This window comes from Pithys albifrons, chromosome 29, assembly GCF_047495875.1.
Source record: "Pithys albifrons albifrons isolate INPA30051 chromosome 29, PitAlb_v1, whole genome shotgun sequence".
Taxonomy (NCBI): domain Eukaryota; kingdom Metazoa; phylum Chordata; class Aves; order Passeriformes; family Thamnophilidae; genus Pithys; species Pithys albifrons.
Genome location: NC_092486.1, coordinates 5013880 through 5033700, shown reverse-complemented (window position 1 = coordinate 5033700; position 19821 = coordinate 5013880). Strand labels below are relative to the sequence as shown.

Here is a 19821-nt window from a genome sequence, read left to right as displayed (position 1 = left end):
AGCCCCCGTGCCGTTTCGGAAGGCTTCCCACTGTCCTTGCTTACAGTAAACACAGAATATATTTAGCTGCAGAGCCCAGCATGACACAGCCTCTTACTGCAATAATAGCAGCGTCTTGTCTCTTTTCTGGTTTTTTCCTCTTTTCTAAGAAATGGAATTGACAGAGCTCCTGGGAAGTGGGGTAGGGGTTGCCTCATGGCTCCCTGTGCCTCCTGCAATGCCAGTGTCTGTGTTTGCCCTTGTTTAACAGGTCTAGCAACCACGGGCTGTGGTGCTGACTAACTTGGCAAACAGGCGTTGGGATGGCCATGGCGTGTCCTCTGTGTGGCACCAACAATGTGCCAGCCACAGGCGCCAGTTAAACCCTGCTCCTCACACCCCAGGCAGCCCAGGCATCAGAGAAACCATTCCCAGCCATTTGTCCACTTTCCTTTTTGACTGAGCATGTACCAGAGCTTGGTCTCGCCTTGAGGATGGCACCTCCACTCCAGAGCCCAATGAGAAGGCTCAAGCAGCCTGGCACAGTTTTGCATGCCAGGAAAGGCTGGCAGGAAGTGTGATCCCCTTGAACTGTGAAATGCAAAAGTGACTTTTGTTGTGTTCCAGAATCCCACAAAGGCCTGTCTGCCACATGTGTGACTGCGAGGGAGCTTGGAGCAGGGCTGTGGGCAGTGGGGCTGTCGTGGCAGGCATTGTGATGGTTGTCATCCTCGAGCAAGGTCAGAGACTTTCGTCAGGGCCTGCCTGTGGCTCATTTCCACCCTGGTTTTGCCCCAAACGGAGCTATTTTTATTCTAATGCCAATGTTTGTGTCTCTCATTCCTTTATTTCCAAACAGCTCTAACAGTGCAATGAAATACAAACACTGGCCAGACATGGGATTTCAGGGCTTGAAATAAAACACAAAGGTCCCTCTGGGCATCCTTTATCTGGTCATGAAGACTTTACCCTAATGCCATTTCCCATCCATGGGAGAACACTGACATTGGCCATGCTGTCCATTAGAGAGACAGGAAAGCATTAAGGTGGAGTGGAGTGAGAGAGGGAACTTTGTGCCATAAGCAGGTGGAGTAGAGACGCTCCTGTGTCTGGTAAGGGTGGGAAGCTGAAACACAGTAAAACAGGTTTCATGGAGGTTACAAAGGGGGCATGAATAAACCCACTCCGTCCTGGCAGAGGGTTCCTCCAGAGCTTGTCCCCAGCCTTCTGGGCCATGGGGAAGCAGGTCTAAAGGATGCAGGAGCAAAGAGTGTTCAGGACCGAAGGACAGGGCAAATAGAATAGGATGATACAATGACAGAACAAAAATAATGTTAGCAAGAGGTCTCTGCTGCCTCAGGGCACTGTGTCTGTGTTGGTGGCCCTGGGCTGGCACAGCCTTTTGTCATCCTTACTGCAGTGATGGCTTCCCAATCTGTTCCTGACTACCTTTCCATATTAGGTGTAATTTAGCAGCTCCTCTCTCATGTTCTTTCTGTTCTGTAGTTAGTCCTTTTCAGATTGAGTCATGACCTGTAATCATATCTGGCCTGCAGTCACTCAGCCAAGGTGAGCCCTTCCCCAGGCACAGATAAGGCTCTGCTTGTGCCAGGCTGAGTGTTCTGAGGGACACGGTCCTCCAGGCACGCACCGACGCACCCGCAGGGCTGGAGCAAGTGGCAGCACCCAGAAAAACGGTGAAGGTAAATATTTTCTGTGCCCTCACGTCCCTCCCAATGGGGAATTGCAAAGCAAACTTGGTCATTATTAATAAGTTTCTTTGAGACCTGTGGCTGAGGTGAGCAGGACAGGAGCCTGACCAGGTGAAGGGACTCACCTGTAGAGATGGCTGTCCCCACTCCTTGCCACTGTCCCTCCATACGAGCCCTGAGATGGTCCCTGATCATGGTGCAGGGACATCTGAGAGACAGGTGTGACAGCACTGGGTACTCACTGCCTTTCCAGGGTACAGCAAATGGTTCTGCAGCTGGACAAAATTTGGGATGTGACATTCAGAGTCCAGCAGCCTGAGGGTGCTCCCAGGAATGCAGCAGTTCCCCTTCAGTAACACAAGGGAAGCAAGAGCTGGGGGAGTTGTTCTGAAATAAACTCATCAGTGGATGGAGAAAGGCTGGGATAGAAATGAGCAGTCCTGGCATGGATCAGGAACACAGGGAGAGGAATGGCAGACATGGCTTGGGCTGGACCTGACTGTGGCTTCAATGGGACCTTCAAGATGTAATGACAACCTGGGGACCCCGAGATGGGGCTGAAAACTCCTGAACACTTAAGGGAGGTTGATCATGAAATATTATATAGCTTATGAGGTGGTTGCAAGGCAGCCAGGACCAGGATAATGGAGGGTTTAATTACGTGATATTGATGGACATAATAAGTGTGCAGCAAACCACTAAGGGAAACCTGTGGCTGGAGGGGAGAGCAAGATTGATCTATGCACAGCATGTTAAATCACTTAAATCATTCAGAGCCTCTTCTGGCCCCAGTTCCAGGAGCAGAGCCAAGTATGATAAATAAGGTCGAGGTTGGAAAGTGTCTAGAATCCAAATGTTTGTATTCCTGTTCGATTTCAAATATTCATGGGGACAAAAGCAGCAAAGCACTTGGCTTGTCTGCCCGGGGGCTGTGGGAATCCCTGCGGAGGGGGCGGCAGCCCCGGCTGCCACCGCTGGGAGCAGCTCTGCAGGTTTCTCGGTGGAAGGTGACCTGGGGGAGACCTGGGCTCGGTGAGGAGGGAACCAGAGGCCAAAGCGGTTGAGAAGGACGGAAAGTGTGAGCAAATAGCGTGGGTGGGATGACGGCCGCAGGCTGGGCACGGTCCCGGGAGCAGAGGGAGCCTGGAGGGCAGGGCTGGGCACCTCCTGCAGGCAGGTCCCAGGTCTGGTGGGGCTCGGTGAGGTTTGGTGGCATCGAAGGTGTGCCCAGGTGAGGTCTCCTCCTGCCAGCTCAGCGCACACCAGGCTTCCTTCCTCCATCACACAGGTCCAGCTGTTAGGTATCACAGGAAATCTCTGCATAACGAAACAAGATAACAAGGGGCAGGTGGACACCCCAAAATGTGGCTGGGAGTGCTGTGCCAGGGCTGCCAGGCTGCAGCTGTGGGTCCACAATGGAAATGTGTGCCTCAGTGCTGCAGGGGCAGGGCTGCCACTCCACTGATAAGGGAGATTTCTGTGTGGGTGGCACCAATCTGGGGCTGGAACTGCTGCTCTGGATCTGGCCAAAATCTGCCACACCCCTCCTAGTTTTCCATCCACTGCCTGGCAGGCGTCATTCCCAGCTGACCCAGTGGATGCTGCTGGGCTTGGTGAGATGGTGCAAGATCCTGTTCTCACTCAGGTGGAGCCTGGGCAGGCTGTGCATCCCAACCTCACTGCAGGGATGTGTCTCTGGGAGCTGAGGGCTGAGGGGCAGGCACTTCTGAAGGAGGGAGGGGGCTCTGCTCTTCTTCTGATTTTTCCTTGCTGAAATAACATTAATTTTATTACAAAGCTGCAGAAATGGGCTTAAGTCTGCCTGTCCTACTGGAGGAAACTTGGACTGTTCCCCAGGCTCAGGTTGCCCTGTTTTGGGTCAGCAAAGCCTGAGCATTGCTGCTCTGTAAAGCTGATGGGTAGCTGTGGGTGGGCTCATCCCACACATCCTGGGCTCCTCCAGTGTCTGCTGAAACAAACCCTTCAGGGTAGAGTGGGGCCTGGGCAGCCCATGGCAGGGTGGTTCCCACTGGCAGGATGCAGCACGGATGCCAAGCACGTGCTTCCCCTCAAACATGTTGTGCCATTTTTAGGCACAGCCATAAATTATTTAACTGCCACGTGCTTCCAGTCAGAACACACCTGAGACCTCAGATGTCTGTGTCTTGTGATCAGTGTTAGACAGCAGAGGTTTGAAAACAGAGGGAAATCAAAGCTCTCATGGAGCAGCTGTCCCAGAGTGCCAGGAGATCACATGGGCAAGGGCTGTGCCTCACTGTGCATCAATATTTAGGTACTGTCAGAGTGGCAGGACCCTCCCTTAATCCAGCTCTGGAGCTGGAGCTGATTAATCATGAGCTGGCTCCAATGGAGCATTTGGTAACATGAACTCAGAGATGGGGAGCCCTCGCAGTGCAGTTTGCTGACCTGGGAATGCAGTGGGCTGGCTCTTTCTCTGCAGTTTCTTAACCACCTTCCTTGTCCCCCAGAAGTGTGGAAGGTGAGCATGCCCTTCAGTGCAGGGAATCCCTTTGGCTCTCCAAAGCCTTCTGATATCACTGGGGTTTTTCATTTCTCCTTTTCTCTTCTGAGGTGACACAAGTTCACCCTCCCTGCTTGTAAGGACCTGCTCCTGGACCCCACTGGCATAGGGCAGGGGCAAGATATGCAGAAAAGGGAGTTTGCAGCAGGAAGAAAATGCCCCTATGGTGGGTCTCGTGGCTCTTCCTGGCACTGGCATCACTGCTGCCCAGCAGGACTTTGGCATTTACAGCATGAGTGGAACCCCTTCCCCCCTGCAGTGCCAGCCTGCCACAGCTCCCTCCAGCCCTGCCTGCATTTCTCACTTAGCTGGAGTGACTTTTTCCCCCACTCCAAGTTTGCTGTTTTCCTGAAATGGTCTGAAATGTAATAGACCAAGACAATCATCAGGATGAAATATTTCCTACATGAAATATGCAGCAGCTATTCAGAAATGAAGATCAAGTGGAAGGAGGGCTGCCAGGCAAAGATTTAAAGGTGCTGACATGTTCCCCTGGGTTGTTTACTGAAGCCATCTCCAAAGGCCCAGTTTTAGGGCTGCATTTCAAAAAAGAGCACAAAATACAATTTAGCAAGAGCTTTAATAATTCAAACTGCGGCGTGCTGAGCTTCTTGTTGCTCTTATGAGAATGATGCCTCATTTCAAAGGACCTTGACTCTCTTCTGGTAGTGCAGAAGGGGCACTGCCAGGGCTATTTTTGCACCAAGACACTGATTGGGTGTGAAACCTGTCTCTGGTAGCCGTGCCAGCAAAACCTGGGCAGGCAAAACGGAGCCATATGGCCTGAATTCCCTCGAGATGCAGATTCCAAGGAATTTGGGCATGCTCTCTTGCTATAAAAGGGCAACTTAGGCACCTGGCATTATAAAAAAAGCTTTAGCACTGCTGTTTGTGCAAGGCTTTTCCCTCCCACCCAGCCCAGCTTTGTGGGTACCTGGTTAGGGCTGTGTGTTTGCAGCAGGTATTTTTCCCTTGCTGGCCTCTCAAGGATTCCATGTGCCCTCACGTCCCCTGCTACAGCATGGTATCACTGAGACTGAAGGCAGTGTGAGCCCCAGGGGCGCAGCTTTGTCCCTGTGACATCCTGAGCCCTTAATGAACTGGGAGCTGCAGGGAGCCCTTTCTCGCCCCACTATTCCCCGCACGCACCCCAGCCCGCCCAGTCCCCGTCAGTGTTTTGGTTTTCCTGCTGTCCCCCGTTCCTCTGCTGCGGGATCGTCTGCACCGCAGCCAAACGCGGGTTTCTGCCGCCACCTCGCGATGGAGCAGCGCTGGGTTGTCGCGACGGACACGGGACTGGGCAAGGCGGCTGGATCGGGAATCACTGCTTTATTCGTCCGTGTAACCCACCCGTGTCCAGCCGCCCCCGCAGCGCAGCGGCAGCCACGACCCCAGGCGGGGAGGGACACAGCTCTGCCCGCTGGACCCATCCTGGTGCCTCGGGACGATGTGCTGATCCCAGTGCCACGGGAGGACACTGTGCCCATCTCCGTGCCGTAGGAGGATGCTGAGCTCACTATGTGCCTTCTGGAGGGCAGCTGCAGCACTGTCCTCCCTGGCCAGCCCAGAGCACATTCCTCGTGTCCCAGAGGGGGGAATGATGCTGCTGAGGGGAGATTTTGCAGACAAACGCAGGAGCCGCCTGGCCTTTTGCACCCTTGCCAACCCTCAGGGCATGTCAGACGCTTATCATCCCCTCCCTGGTGGTGTCCCTGATGCTCTTGAGGAAGCTGAAGATGTGGGACCCACCAGTCCCTTTGGCCTCCAGTGCAGACGGAGCCTTCCCCAGGGCAGGGCCAGCCCCGGCGCCCGGCTCTGCCCGCCTGGCCTTGGCTTTGGCCGCCGCAACGGAGATGTACTTGGTGACGATGGTGATGTGGTAGGACCTGAAGTCAGCCAGAGCAGCCACGCAGCGGTTGAAGGCGGTGCGGAGCCGCACGGCCCCGCAGGAGAGCACGTGCTGCCTCAGGGACGGCGCACGGCCGATCTCCTCCACAAAGGCTCGGTGGGGCCGGGGCATGTAGTCCCTCATCCTGTGCAGGAAGGAGGCTGCAAGACAACAAAGGAAGGAAGAAGTTGTGGGTAAGTGGGTTAAAGGCTCCTGAACCTCTCAGAGAGAAGCTCTGGATGTGGCACTGAGTGCCATGATCTGGTAAAGGGACTGAAGTTGGACGAAGGGTTGGACTTGATGATCTCAGAGTTCTTTTCCAACCCAATCAATTCTATGATTCTATGCTGGCCTGGAGCATTCCTGCTGGTGTGTATTGCAGGGACCACAGTGCTGGTGGTACCAACAGCCTGAGCAGCTTCTTCTGCTCTGCTTCCAATTAAGTGAAAAAGAAAATTAATCCTAAAAGACAGGTTTTAGCCCTGCTCCCAGCCTTTTGGTTTGGTTTGGGGTTGTTTTTTCAGCTAGTAGAGTAATTTTGCTAATTTCTGGTAAATATTTCTGTTGTGGGGTGGACTAATGCACAACTCTGTGAGTGAATGAGGCAAACCTGGCAGGATGCCAACAGCACGCTCTGCTCTCTCATCTCTGGGCCCATAGAGAACCTCAGTAAAAAGCTGACATGCAAAAAAAGAAGTGTTTCCTTTTGGGAAATATCATTGTAGGGAAATATCCATCAGAGCCTTGTTTATAACCTTCCTCCCCAAGGAACTGGGCAGAGCCTGGTCCCAGCTGTGCTCTGCAAGAGTGAGATGGGCACATGTCCTGCTGGCTGGCAGAGCTGGCACAGCCATGGGAATCGCTCTGGCTCATCTCTTCCTCTGCCCCTGATCTGCTTTGGAAAAGGAACAGCATGTGGCTTACTGCTGTGCTCGCTGTGGTGGATGCCCAGGAGCTCATCGAAGGCGTGCAGGACCGTGCTCTGCGCTGCGCTGCCTCCCGAGTAGGCCATGGGCTCCTCGGACACCCCTTCATAGATGAGCCCATCTGGCATGGCAGGATTGTCCTTCCAGCTGAGAAGGAGACAGGGCAGTCAGGCAGCAGCTGTGGGGCTGGAGACAGGGGCCTGTGGGAAGGGACTCCAGGCTGGCAAGATGGAGTGAAACCTTCCCAGCCCAGCCCATGGATCTCCTCCTCCTCACTCAGCTGTGCCAGCTCTCCTCAAATGGGAGATAAACTTGGAAACCAAATGCTGTGCCAAGGTGCAAAATGAGGCTGTGGGTGTAGGGAGAAATGCTTGATATTCCTGTGCCAGAAGCTATGGATCATTCTCTGGGATCACCATGCCCTGGTGAGCACCCTGTGGTGTGCTGCTGGGACACACTGCCCTGCCTGGCTGCACCTTCTGCTCCAGCCTGGGAAGGTTTGTGAGAGCTGAGCTGCCTTGATGTACAAGATGGGAGGTGGCATTTGTCTGGGCAATAGTGGCACAACATCAATTCCTTGAATGCCAGTGGCCATTTGGAAAAGCAGCAGGCAGAGTCACCCAAATGCTTCTCCAAGTCCCCCGAAACTTGTACTTTGGATTTTTCTTTGTTCCTGTTACTCAAGGTTATGTCTTTCAAAGCATTTAAAGGATAAATAGAGACTGGGTCAGCCTGCCTCTCTTTATCTCCACAGATAACAAGGCTGGGATGGGATTTCCTCCCTCTGAAGCTGCTTGTCCTGGGCTGGCCAGGAGCCGACAGCGCTGGTGCCTCCACACACCCTGAACTTAGACCCTGTCAGCCCCATTGTGCAGAAAGGGAGAAGTGCTCTCTCCCAAACAAAGGGAAGAGTTACGATTTCAGAGAACTGAAGTGTCTGGCACAAAAATATCTGTTGACCTTCTGCAGAATGCACCGTTCTGTGAGGGTTTTGGTGCTGGCTGCTTGGGCTGAGGGAACAGATTTTGCACAAACTGTAGAGAAAATAGATTCATTATCAAATACCAGAATATTTTTAGTTCTCCCAGTGTTGTATTTATAGTAACCTCTACTAGTGGGAAGTTCTTATAAGCAGAAGGGAATTTAAAAGGCATGTTTTTCCAGGCTGATGACCATCAAGATAAGGTCAGCTTAGATAAAGAAAATGAGAGACACTTAATCATGATGCATGGAGCCTTTGGACTTGGGAATGCTGAGATATTCTGGAGAAAAACAAAAATAGAACCCCCTGAGCAGCCCGGGAGCAAGTGGTTGTGGATGCTGCAGCCCCACAGGGATGCTGAGGGATGGTAAACACACCACACTGGGCTCTCTAGGCCGTGGTTCTGCCTTGCCCAAATGGCTTTTGCAGTATTTGGAGAGGATTTTCTTTTTTTCAATTGGCAGAATTGTAACAGAGCAGCAGCAAGAGGCTTGTTAGGGATGTTTCCTTAATGTGCAGAGGGAAGAGCCCCCACTCAGCTTTGCATCTTTGTGTGCACAGTGTGGAAGTAAAGAGAAATTCCTCTTCTCCTGTCAAAACCGTTTGGCCAAGAGCAGGAATGATTCATTTGTGCACAATTCTGGCTGTTGGGGCACAGACACTGTCTCAGGGCTGAGCTGAAGTGTGGGATGGAGAAAGGGTGGAGGGGGTCAGATCCCAGCCCTCACCCACTGTCCGTGTCCAGCAGATCCAGTGCCTAGAACTCCCAATGGACAGGATCATGACACCCTCAGGAGCATCACTGCCAGATGCAGTGCTTGTCCCCACCTTGCCCTGGGGTACCCCATGTCCCATCTGAGCTGCACTTTCCCAGCACATTCCCAGTTCCCCCTAATGCTGGGAGCTCTGAAGGGAAAGGAGCTGCACTTACCCAGAGAGAAAGATCCGGATCACAGCGTAGAATACTGCTGGATCCACATAATCTAGGAGGAAATCAGTCAGGTCAGAGGTGACTGGCAGTTACACCAACACGTGTGATGAGCTGCAGTGCATGCAGGGCTGTGCAGACACGAGCTGCCCACCAGCCAGGGGCTGCTCTCACCATGCATCCGCCTCAGGGCCTCGCCCATGGCCTTGATGGCCCCTGCCAGCTCCTCCAGGGCGCTGTGCAGGGTCTCCTCATCGTGCTGCAGGATGGCACCCAGGGCCCTGATGATTGCCTGTGAGAGGGGAGGAGGGAGAACACCAGTCGATGAGGGAGTGGGATGTCTGTGTACCGCGGCTCTGGACACTTGCTGCCACCCACACCAGCTGTGTCCCTTCCCCAGCCCACATGCAGGGGACAGGGTCACCTCGTGGATGCACCTGTGGGCCCACTCCAGGTGAGCAAAAAGCCCTGGGACAGGGCGGTACCCACCTTAATGCCAGGCACAGCTGCCTTCTCAACCAGGAGGGTGACGAGGATGAAGCCCCGCAGGCTCTCCCCACCAGGCAGTTTGATGATGGTGTCCAGGTTCCTGCACAGAGCAGCCAAGGAGAGAGATTAGCGGGGTTATGGCTCAGGATTTCCCTGCACAACACAGGACCTGCTGAGCCCTTGGAACAAAACCCTCCCAGGCTGCAGAGCCTTTTATCTGCACCACAGGCAGAGAGGAGCTGGCACAGAGCAAAAGGGGAGCAGGGCTGCTCTGGTTTAGAGAGACCCACCACCTCCATGACCTTTCCATGGCCCTTGGGTGCTGGATCTGCAGGGACAGAGCAGCCCACTGCAGTCACTTTGCTGTCTTTGCAGTGACATTTGTGAGACAAAGCACTGTTTCTGTTGTGCACGCACATCAAGAGAGGTTCAGCCTAAGCAGAACCCTGCAGTGCTGGAGAGCTGAGTCAATCCAAACAAAACCAACACCGCTAGAAAAAAAATGAGCATCTTAACTACTTACTCAATTTCCAGAGGCCTGAAGGCATTTCAGTTATGGCCAACAAAATGTACAAGAAAAGGGAGAGAGAGAGAAAGAGAAAGGCATTATAAATTGTTTATAAATTGTTCCAGTGATGGGCTGTGCTTTGCAGGGAATAGAGGAGCTGTTCCCAGGGTGTGCTCCCAGAAGCACCCATGTCCCCACAGGGTTTCTGTGTCCACCCATGAGGCCCACCTCAGCCATGGCGGGATTCAAGGGGTTTTGGCAGAATAGGAGCAGTTTGGGAACCATCTGTCCCAGCACCTGCTCATTGCTGCTGCCCGACCGCGGGAAGAGCCACGCTTTGCCCATTTACCCGTTGGGGTCCTTCCTCCTCCAGTTGGCCAACACAAAGTCTGCGTGGCTGAGGATGGGTGGGAGGCCCAGGGCCTCTGAGACCTCCCAGTAGGGGACAGCAAGATTTCGGGGCAGGACCTGAATGGCACAAAGCACAGGGGGAGATGGGGACACTGTCAGGTGATAAAAGGTGAACACGTGTGGGCACCAGCCAGACAGGAGGGGACAGACTCCTGCTGCAGCCACAGGAAAGGGACTTTGCTCCACTGGGATGAGTTCCATGTGAGCAGCATCAGCCTCAGATCCCAAGGAGCAGGTGCATGTGCTCTGCATTGCCTTTACCTGCACGGTGCCCTCCTCGCCCTCCTGCCACACGTAGCCCATGGTGATGAAGCTGAGCACCAGGTGTGCCAAGTGGAGCTCCTCATGTCCCCGGAGGTGCTGCGTGCTGAGCTGCGGCATCTGCCAGGGAAACCCTTGGGAGCAAGGGGCAGTGCCAGCAATGCCAAGGGCCCCCGTGGCTGGGAGCTGCCCCACCAGCTGGGGTGAACCCTCTGAAGTGCCTCTCCCTACCTTCAAGCCTCCCTTCCCACCCATCCTGCAGGATTCGCTCCTGCTCCACTTTTGCTGGTTTGTGAGCAGGGCAGGGACAGTAATCCACAGGATTTTCCTCAAAAAGGCATCCCTCTTCCTGGTGCTGATCCCTATGTGCCAGGGGGGTCCAGCCTGGCTGGGGGACACAGGGAGGACCTGGGCTCCTTGGCAGGGTGCATGGCTGGTATGAAACGCGGCTCTTGTGACACCTAGAGGGCTCCCTACTCGCCTGCTCCAGCCCTCGCTGGCTGCTGCATCCCTGGATCTGCCGCGGGAGTTATTTCAGTGCCGATGTTAATTAAGGCTTTGCTGTCGCCTGGTGTCAGTCCTGGCTCAGGACACGTCGGCGCTGCCGGGTTGCTTTTCTTCGCGTTTTGCAGATGCTGCTGTGTCAGACCAAGGTTTGAGAAAGCTCCAGAGCCAGGAAGGAGAACACGGTACCTGGTGAACACGTGAGCGGAGCTGATTGCTCGCGATCAGCTGGGGCAGTTCCTGGGCGATCTCCATCCAGGGGCTGAAGGGCGCCGGCAGCTCTGTCTTGGTGGAGAGAAGCAGAGGGAGGGCTGTGAACGTGCCCAGCACTCACCCAGCCTTGAACATCACAGCTGATGGCTTGTGTCTGGTTCCCTCTCCTGTAACACGAGCCTGCGTGGTCACAAATTAATGGATGATGAACATGATCTGTCTGTCCCTGTGCACTCCCACTGTGGAGACAGCCCAGAGTTAAATGGCCCCACTTTGGGCACAGGAGACCTGCAGAGGGACTGCTCTTCTTGTGGTCCCCAAAATCCTGTAAAGCCAAGGCCACTGTGTAGATGGCACAGCTCATTCTCCTCTCCCCCATGTCACTTGCTGCAGCCACTTCCATAATTTTCCAGTGAGGCATTTGTCCTAATGAAACTGCTTGTGCCAAAACAGCACCTGCCTCCCTCACCGCTCTTTGCAAACCGTTACAGCAAAATGCTAAACCAACCCCCACCTAGAAAGCCACTCACAATCCCCGTTTTCCTCCCTGCCTCCTGCAGCCTGTAGATGAGGGAGGCACAGCAGGCTCCTACCAGAGGATCGGGAAGCAAGAAGCCAAACTCCTCGGAGATCTGGAACCTGGACAGCTCCAGAGGCAGTGGGGGCTCCTCCGTGCCATGGCTGGCCTCCATTGCCAGACACTGGCCGTGGGGTGGGGATGTGCTGTGGCCTGGCTGCCCCTCTGCCAGTATGTGCTGAGCCAGCGCCGCGTGTCCCGGCAGCGGGAGCGTACCTTGTCCTGGGGGGAGCCAGGGCTTGGCCACCCAATGGCCAGAGGGGCTGAGCAAACACGGGTAAAGGTTCCAGATAAAGCTTTGTTGTGGAGCAAACATTGATCTCTGTCCCATGGAGACGGCGTGGGGGACCTCCCTGGCCATGGACAGGGGCTGTGAGTAGCTCCCACATGGACCACATGAAGGGCTGTCAGGCTCCCACAGGATGCTGCACAGAGGTGGCCTGGTGTGGCACCTCAGGGACATTGTCTCTGCAGCTGGGGTTCCCCACGACTGTGGCAATGTCACACTTGTGTGCCATGGGCTGCTGACCTAATGGTGACAGGCAGGAGCCAACCTGGGAGGCTCATGCCATCATCTGGCTGGAGATGGATGAAACAGGGCCGGAGGGGACCTAATGAGGCTGGGACCCCACATCCATCTCCCACTCTTCCTGTGGGCTGGCTGTGGTGGCACAAGCTCCCTGGCACTGCCAAAAGCTGCTCCAGCCCAGCACTAGGCAGGACAGGGTCCTCAGTGCTGGGGGTCACTGGGGCAGCCCACTGGGTCTGGGGGTGGGCTCAGCAGGATGCTCTGAGTGGGGTCTTCCCAAACAGCAGCTGCCTGGGGGAAAAAACAGCAGCATGTGCTGCCTATGCAGACAGGGGTGAAGGCGCTGTGGGTGCTTGGGAAGGGAAGGGCCAGGGGGGTACAGGCAGCAGGACGTGAGTGGCTGTGGCCCCTCTGACAAAATACACAAACTACATAAGCATAAAACCACAGGGCAGCTGCTGCAACACCAGCTTTGCCCAATGCCTTTAGTTAGTGCCTGTGGTGCTGCCCCAGCTCCAGGTCCAGTGCTGGGTCCATGTCTGTCTTCAGCTCTGGGTCTGGGTCTGCCTCCAGCTCCAGGTCTATCTGCAGCTCTGGGTCTGGATCTGGCTCCAGGTTCATCTCCAGATCTGGATCCAGCTCCCTGTCCATGTTCTGGCTGGTGCTGTGGGGAGACTTGGAGTGGTGCCTCAGCCCAGACTTGACTTGAGGAGCACCTCAGTCCCCCAGGGTCACCTCAGCCCTGGGGAATATCCTCATGTGCCCCCTGGGAATCACCTCATCCTCTCCTGGGGAACATCATGGTCCTCTCCCACACCCCCATCTCTCCCTGAGAATCCAGCCCCAGGCAGGGCCCCACTCACTCCTTTGTGCCTGGTGGTTTCTGCCCATGGCACCATCCCAGCACCTCCTGATGCCACAGGATGAGCACGATGGCCGCGGCCAGGACAAGCAGGACGAGGCTGTAGCCCAGCACCAGCCAGGCCAGCTCCCCATCCTCCAGCAGGGGCAGGCCTGGCAGGAGACAGTCCAGCTGAGCACAGGGCACTACCACCCCTGCCTATGCCATCCCACCAGAGCTGCCTACACTCACCCTTCTCCATCAGCTGGAAGCCACTGTCCACGCTGCCCCCCAAGGAGGATCCCTTTTTCTGGCAGTCAGGGGGCCTCCAGCCTGGGTGGCAGTGGCAATTGCCCTTGCTGTTGCACACCTGGAAGATCCAGGGGTGGGGGTACATGTGTGCAATGAACTCATACAACCTGCCCCACTCCAGCTTCCTCAGCCCCCGTGTGACTCACACCGTGGCCATGGCACTTCGCTTCGCTGTCACAGCTGGACCCCAGCACCGAGTGTGGGTGACACGTGTTGTTTATGCACACCTGGGAAAAACCACAGCAGCTTCAGCCCAGCACTGCCTGACATGCACAGTGCTCAGCATGTCAGCCCATGGCCCAAAAGAGGAAGAAAACACACTATTTCTAAAAAAAAACAATAAAAGCTACAGTTCTGCCCTGAGTCTGGGTCATGCCTTGTGCTTACACCCCACCAAACCTTTAATGCAACATTTGCATGATTTTATAGTGTTTTTGAATATCAGGCACACTGCTGCAAGGAGCACTGTGTTTCTAAAACCTTGCTAATATTTACAGTTTATATTTGTAATTTCAGATGATAACAAAATGTTTCCTCACCCTTCCAGAGCCACACTTTGTCCCTGGTGGAACTAGAAGTGGATCCAGCAATTCTGATGCATTCAGATAATTCAGAGAGACACACAAATGCTCCTTCACTTGGGCGTAAATCACGGCAGCAGCAGCTGATGGGAAGGGCTTGTTGGATGGGTATGTGCAGACTAACTTCCCACACCTGAGACTCCTGGAAAGCCAATTTGCACAGGATGTGTGTCACACACACACAGGTACTGCCTGATAAACATTGGAACATTAAATAGCACAGTCTGGAGCAAGGTGAGAAAACATCAGCAGGTCTGGGAGGTCCAGGAGAGGATCTGTGACATAAGGAGAGATGCCAGAAGAACACACAGAGAGCTATTTATTGCTTCACAAATCTCTGCTATAAACTGGAGCTTTGACATTCCCCTTAACTGTCCAGTCCCAGTTAAACATGCATTTGGCAGAGCCAGTGTCCCCTCCCCAACATACCTCCAAGAACAGGGTTGGTACCCACGTCCTTTCTTGAACCCGCAGTGCCCAAATCTGTCCCGCTGGCTGTTGATCTCCTCATAACAGACCACAGGAGCATGCTTTGAATCTACAAGTTTAGTAATAATATTTATTATAATTTAAAGGAACACAAAGGGATATATTATAATAACTTCATTTTTCAAAATTTAATTAGAGAAAACATACCTGTCCCAGCCCTGCCAAAACCCCAGCAGTCCCTGAACCCCAGAAATCAGCAAGGGAGTAGCAAATGGGGCAGTTCTCTGAGTGAGTTTGCCCACAGATAATAATCAGCTTTTTACTGTTCCCACTGTTATCTCTGAAGCACTGAGAGACTTCATTAACTAGGGCCAAAACCAAGCTTGAAACACTTTCCTAAGGCTGTGCCCTTCCCTCCTGGTGCCCCACTCTGACCTGAGATCAGTGCATTGAAGAGCACAGATACAAACTGAGCATCATCATCCTGCAGCCACCCCTGCCCCCCGGCAGTGCCAGTGGCACCAGGACCACCAGAACAGCCTGTTACCTTTCCCATAGATCTGCTGGCACTGCAGGTCCAAGGACTGGCAGCGTCCCCGGTAGCAGTAGCCGGTGCCATGTGCGCAGTCGTGCCCATCCTGCACGTACACGTCAGGTGGGCAGGACGCGGAGGAGCCGCTGCAGAACTCGGGCAGGTCACACTGGGCATCAGCAGCAGGGCGGCACAGGGTGTTCTTCCACCTGAACTGCAGAGGAAGAAGAGCCATCTGTCCCTCACGTGCCTGCCAGCCTGAGCCCACACAACCCCTGCTGACGATGACCTCAGGATTCCCCTCTGAGGCGCTCAGGTCACCACACGCATGTGACACGGCCCAGGACAGTCCCCCAGCAACATTCCCCCTCAAGGGTTCCCAGGAGCCTCTCGCATTGCACAGCAGGAAGTTTGGCTCCACCTCTCAGCATGGAGACATACTAGTTCTCCAAAAATAAGTAATGATTTTATGATAATTATAAAAACATGCCTTACCTGACAATTTTTACAACACAATCCAGAGGCACATTTTGCTCCTGGCTTAAGTCGACATGTTTTAGTGCAGCACTTGTCATTTGTGCATTTCTGGGGAAACATGACAAACCCAAGTTACTCTACTTTTCTGTACCTCCAGGGTTCTACTCTTTCTCCTTCTCCCCAAAAGGCTACACTTGGGCAGCATCGAGCAGAACAAACGGGCAAAGCTGCAACCTGATGGAATCCAGAGAGATGATCTCCAAGCTGACATAACCCCCCTTGGGCTGGTCTCTGCTGCAGTGAGGCCCTCAGTCTAAAGGGATCATCATTCCACACGCACCCAGGGCACAGCTGCAGGGATTTAGCCGTGGCACCCACCGTGCTCGTCCAGCAGTCGCACTGCTCGCCCGGCTCCACCACGCCATTGCCACAAAAGGCCGCGCTCCGGTGGGACAGGCGGGTCAAGCGTGGTCTGTTGAAAAGGCAGGAGCCTCTGCCCTGCTTCAGGAAGGTCTCAAAGTCCCTGACACTGCAGTTACTAAATGTTTTTGCCCCACTGAAATGCCTAAAATAAAGCAATTATCAGTTTATGTGTTACACATTCACCACCCCTCGCTGTCTCCAAACCTCTGTGCCAGTCAAGGGCACATGGGCCTAGGGGTCTGTCAGTTCACCTGATATTAAAGCTCATTATTGACAGAGACTGAGAAATATAAATACCTTCATTTTGGAGAGCAAAGGTCTCTTTTTGTCAAATTAAGCACTGAATTGCTATTTCTATTATTTTTTTTCCTTCTTAAAGGAACAAAAGCAGGTATTTCTTCACTGAGGGGGTATTCAAGCATTGGAAGGGGCCACCCAGGGAGGTGGTGGAGTCACCATCCCTGGAGGAGTTCAAGGAATGACTGGACATGGCACAAAGTGCTCTGGTCTAGTTGACAAGGTGGTGATGGGTCAAAGGTTGGACTTGATGGTCTTGGAGGTCTTTTCCAACCCAAATGATTCCACGATTCCTAATCCTAACCTTAACTGCACGACTTGTTGTAATTTTTGCAATGGAATGACATTTGTTGAGGATCACTCTGACAAGGGCACAACCCTGCAACCATCTCCAGCCCCCTGTACACCTGTGGGCAGGAACAGCCCTGCCAACTCACAGCGCCTCGGGGCTCATGAGGCAAACGCGCCCAGGGCAGCCACAGGCTCGGGAACCATCGGAGCTCATGCCCAGGCTGCGGCCCAGCACCTGTGCCAGGAGGACGGAGAAGGACTCCAGTGTCACGTTCCTGTGGTACTAGAGGGAGGAGAGAGCCAGGCTGCCACAGCTGAGCATTCCCTGTGGACACCCCTGTTCTGGACACGGATACTTCCTCACGCTCCCACTCATCCCCACGGGCAAGCTCTGGGTTCACAGCCATGTGGGCTGGCAGGGGACAGGTGGGGGACTGTACCAGGGTCACTGCAGCTGAGGCATCTCTCTGACACGCATTTCCCAGAGCTGTTGCACTCACAAATGGTCCTTGGTCCCTGTACCTGGAACAGAGATGTGGTCATTGGTCATCCAGCCCAGGACAGGCCACCACTGTGGGAATCCTGGGTCTCTACAGTCCAAGTCCCCTCCAGTGGCCCTGACTGCTCTGTGTGGTGGGGGGCCAGTGTCTGGTGCCAGGAGGGACTGGGGCTGTCACTGTCCCTGTGCCAGGGGCCTGTGGAGCATCTCCTCAGCCAGGGCAGGTGGGATGGATGGCATCACCATGTCTTGCTGCACTGCCACTGAAGGGTTGGTTGGAAGGAGTGTCTTGTAAGAAATACTTCCAGAATATTAGCAAATTAGAAAGAATGTTAAGAAATGGGGCTTTTTAAAAAAAACATTAGTCATGGAAGTCTTTGTAGTTCAACCTACATTGGTTTGACTGATCTCTACCATGTAACCTTTAATGATAAGGAACCATCATCTTACCCTAAGAGAGAAGTGATGTCATGTGCCCGCAGCTCCAGAGACAACTGTTTCCACTGTAAAAATCGCTGCAGAAGGTCATCTGTGTCCCCTGCTGTCAGGATTTTATCCCCCTCTGCCCACAGCTCCAGGGAGGACAGCACAATGGTGATGTTGAGGGGCTTAAACATCTGAAAGCAGAAAGGAAACACCTGCTCACACACCTTCCTTTTGCACAGAGTCTCCACTCTGTGCACAAATATGTGGGAAAAGCCAATTGCTGCTGCCAGTCCCTCAATGGCATCTGTAGCCAAGAAGAATGAACACACCTTAAATTAAAAAGATACAGCAAGAGGCCTGAGCCAAACCCAAATAACTTCATAGGAAGGTGTTAAGAGTTTTGGGAGTAATTTCTCATTAACACATGAACCATAATGGCACCAGTGAAGTGAGGAACAGGACTGGAACTTGCTTATGAGGAAGCAGGTTATTGGAACAGTGAGATCAGGGATCTGCTGCACACAGAGGGGAGCAACCCAGGTGGCTTCAAAACACTGTTTTTTGGCTGCCCTAAGGCAAATTGCCTGTGTTTCTGCACTTCTGCATGATCCACAGCCACTGCAAAGGGAAGGATGTTCTTTTGCAGCAGACTGATGTGTCCAGAGGAAAAACCTTCTTGGGAAACCTGAAATTTTTTTAACATAACCTCCTACTAAACCTAAAAGCAACTGAGAAAGGTGATCACTACTAATGTAAACCCCACCCCCCATCTTACTGCAATACAAACCAGACTTTAAAACTCACATTGTTGACTAAATTGAAAGCCTGGATTATCTTCTGTGTGGCAGCATTTGGATCCGACCCCATATAGTTGTACTGAAAAACAACCCAAGAGGATGTAAGTGCAGACAAGGTGATTACCAGGGTGAAGCAGAACAATACTGGAACACTGAAATGATTCCCAACACCCAGACATGGAGATGTGAACTACACATTTGCACTCCTTCTTTCCTACAAAATCTACAGTACACGTAACTTTTCAAAAGGGAAAACAAATCCATGTAAAAGCTGGGAAATGGCACCATTTCCATGCTCACAGAAGTCAGGCAGAGACAAGAAGAATGAGTCTTGCACAGACTTACCAAAGCCTTGTCCAAAACCACGTACACTGTGAGGTACTTGGGAGATTGTGCTGTGGCTGAGAGGGGCTGAAAGAGAAAATGGGCTTTAATGTATGGATTCCTGTGTTCTCTGTCACCCCCCAGCTGCTCTTTGTTGTGTGCTGCCCAAGTCTCCCTTCAGAGCTTGTGTCCAGCTGTCTGGCCAAAGCTTCCTGCAGGATCAGGCTCCTCCTCATGGGACGGGGACAACGGCAGCGCTGTGAGAACAGGCACCGCTCACCTCATCATCCTCGTGGGCTGATGTCTCCTCTGCCACCAGCCCACCCAGCCCTGTCCCAGGAGGGCTGGGGGCCAGGAAGGAACCTGCTGTGTCCTCCTTGCCCACTCGATACACGAGGTGCTGGAATGCAGGGGAATAGTCCAGGGGCTCAATTCCGTAGCTGACGTTCTCAAACTGCAACAAACCCCTGCCAAGGCAGTGGCACTGGACATTTGCCCCTGGCACAGCCTTCTGGCCATCATCCATGGGGTCCCCATGGCAAAGGCCCTGCAGCACCTGCAGGCAGGGCAGCAAAGGGATGTGGTGGCACTTTACCTGAGCCCTGAGCAGGTGCTGAGGGTCACTGTCGAGCTGGGGAAGCCATCGATGTAACCCCAGTAGTGGCAGCCTCCCTACAACATGAGAGAGGACAGGAAGCCCCTTCCATGGCTGGGAAGGCAATTCCCTCACCCATCACCCAGACAGCTGGACAGAGGTCCATGCTGTGAAAAACTATTCTACAAGCACCCGAAAGCAAGGCCAGGTTACCTTGATGTGGGCTGACTCAGGATGAAAAGCACCCTCCTTGTTTGACATGTAAATCTGGAAATCTTCAGATAAAAAGGCACTACAAGAGAAAGGTGCAGAGTGAAGCACTTACAACAACATCCATTACCCTGAGCTCCTCAAGCTTCTTGCAGGTCCTGCAGCCACTGGGGAATGGGGCAGTGACTGAACTCACTGCTGCTGCAGGTGGATGGTGTATGGCCTCCCCTCGATCCTCAGGACATAGGACACCGTGTCCTTGTGTGTGCAGAAAAGTAGAGAAGAGGAGAATCAGGGAGTTGTAATCACAGGATGAGTACGCAGCCAGCGCAGCCATT

The 19821-nt window shown here is 53.5% G+C and overlaps 2 protein-coding genes across 4 annotated transcripts; both read right to left on the bottom strand.

Annotated features, from left to right (window-relative positions):
* Positions 1–5547: 5547 nt before the first annotated feature.
* On the bottom strand, positions 5548–12384 carry IDO2 (indoleamine 2,3-dioxygenase 2). Of its 2 annotated transcripts, none has more exons than XM_071579201.1 (10): positions 11937–12384; positions 11320–11411; positions 10627–10746; positions 10304–10422; positions 9970–9984; positions 9447–9546; positions 9132–9249; positions 8961–9012; positions 7046–7194; positions 5548–6282 (listed from the first exon to the last, which is right to left on the bottom strand). In XM_071579201.1, exons 1-10 carry the CDS (start codon positions 12316–12318, stop codon positions 5912–5914), a joined length of 1518 nt encoding a protein of 505 aa, XP_071435302.1. In that variant the 5' UTR covers positions 12319–12384; the 3' UTR covers positions 5548–5911. The 2 variants fall into 2 exon arrangements, with proteins under 2 accessions (XP_071435302.1, XP_071435304.1); XM_071579203.1 differs by having other exon boundaries at positions 11320–11415; positions 11937–12035.
* A 152-nt stretch (positions 12385–12536) lies between these two features.
* Positions 12537–19545, bottom strand: LOC139683787 (disintegrin and metalloproteinase domain-containing protein 32-like). Of its 2 annotated transcripts, XM_071579200.1 has the most exons (17): positions 19487–19545; positions 19274–19350; positions 18959–19145; positions 18700–18765; positions 18362–18433; positions 17582–17748; positions 17073–17154; positions 16779–16915; positions 16000–16186; positions 15640–15729; positions 15160–15358; positions 14613–14721; positions 14142–14325; positions 13749–13829; positions 13543–13660; positions 13313–13463; positions 12836–13113 (listed from the first exon to the last, which is right to left on the bottom strand). In XM_071579200.1, the coding sequence occupies exons 1-17, from the start codon at positions 19532–19534 to the stop codon at positions 12939–12941; spliced, it is 2130 nt and encodes a 709-aa protein (XP_071435301.1). In that variant the 5' UTR covers positions 19535–19545; the 3' UTR covers positions 12836–12938. The 2 variants fall into 2 exon arrangements, with proteins under 2 accessions (XP_071435300.1, XP_071435301.1); XM_071579199.1 differs by having other exon boundaries at positions 12537–13113; positions 13313–13660.
* Positions 19546–19821: the final 276 nt, after the last annotated feature.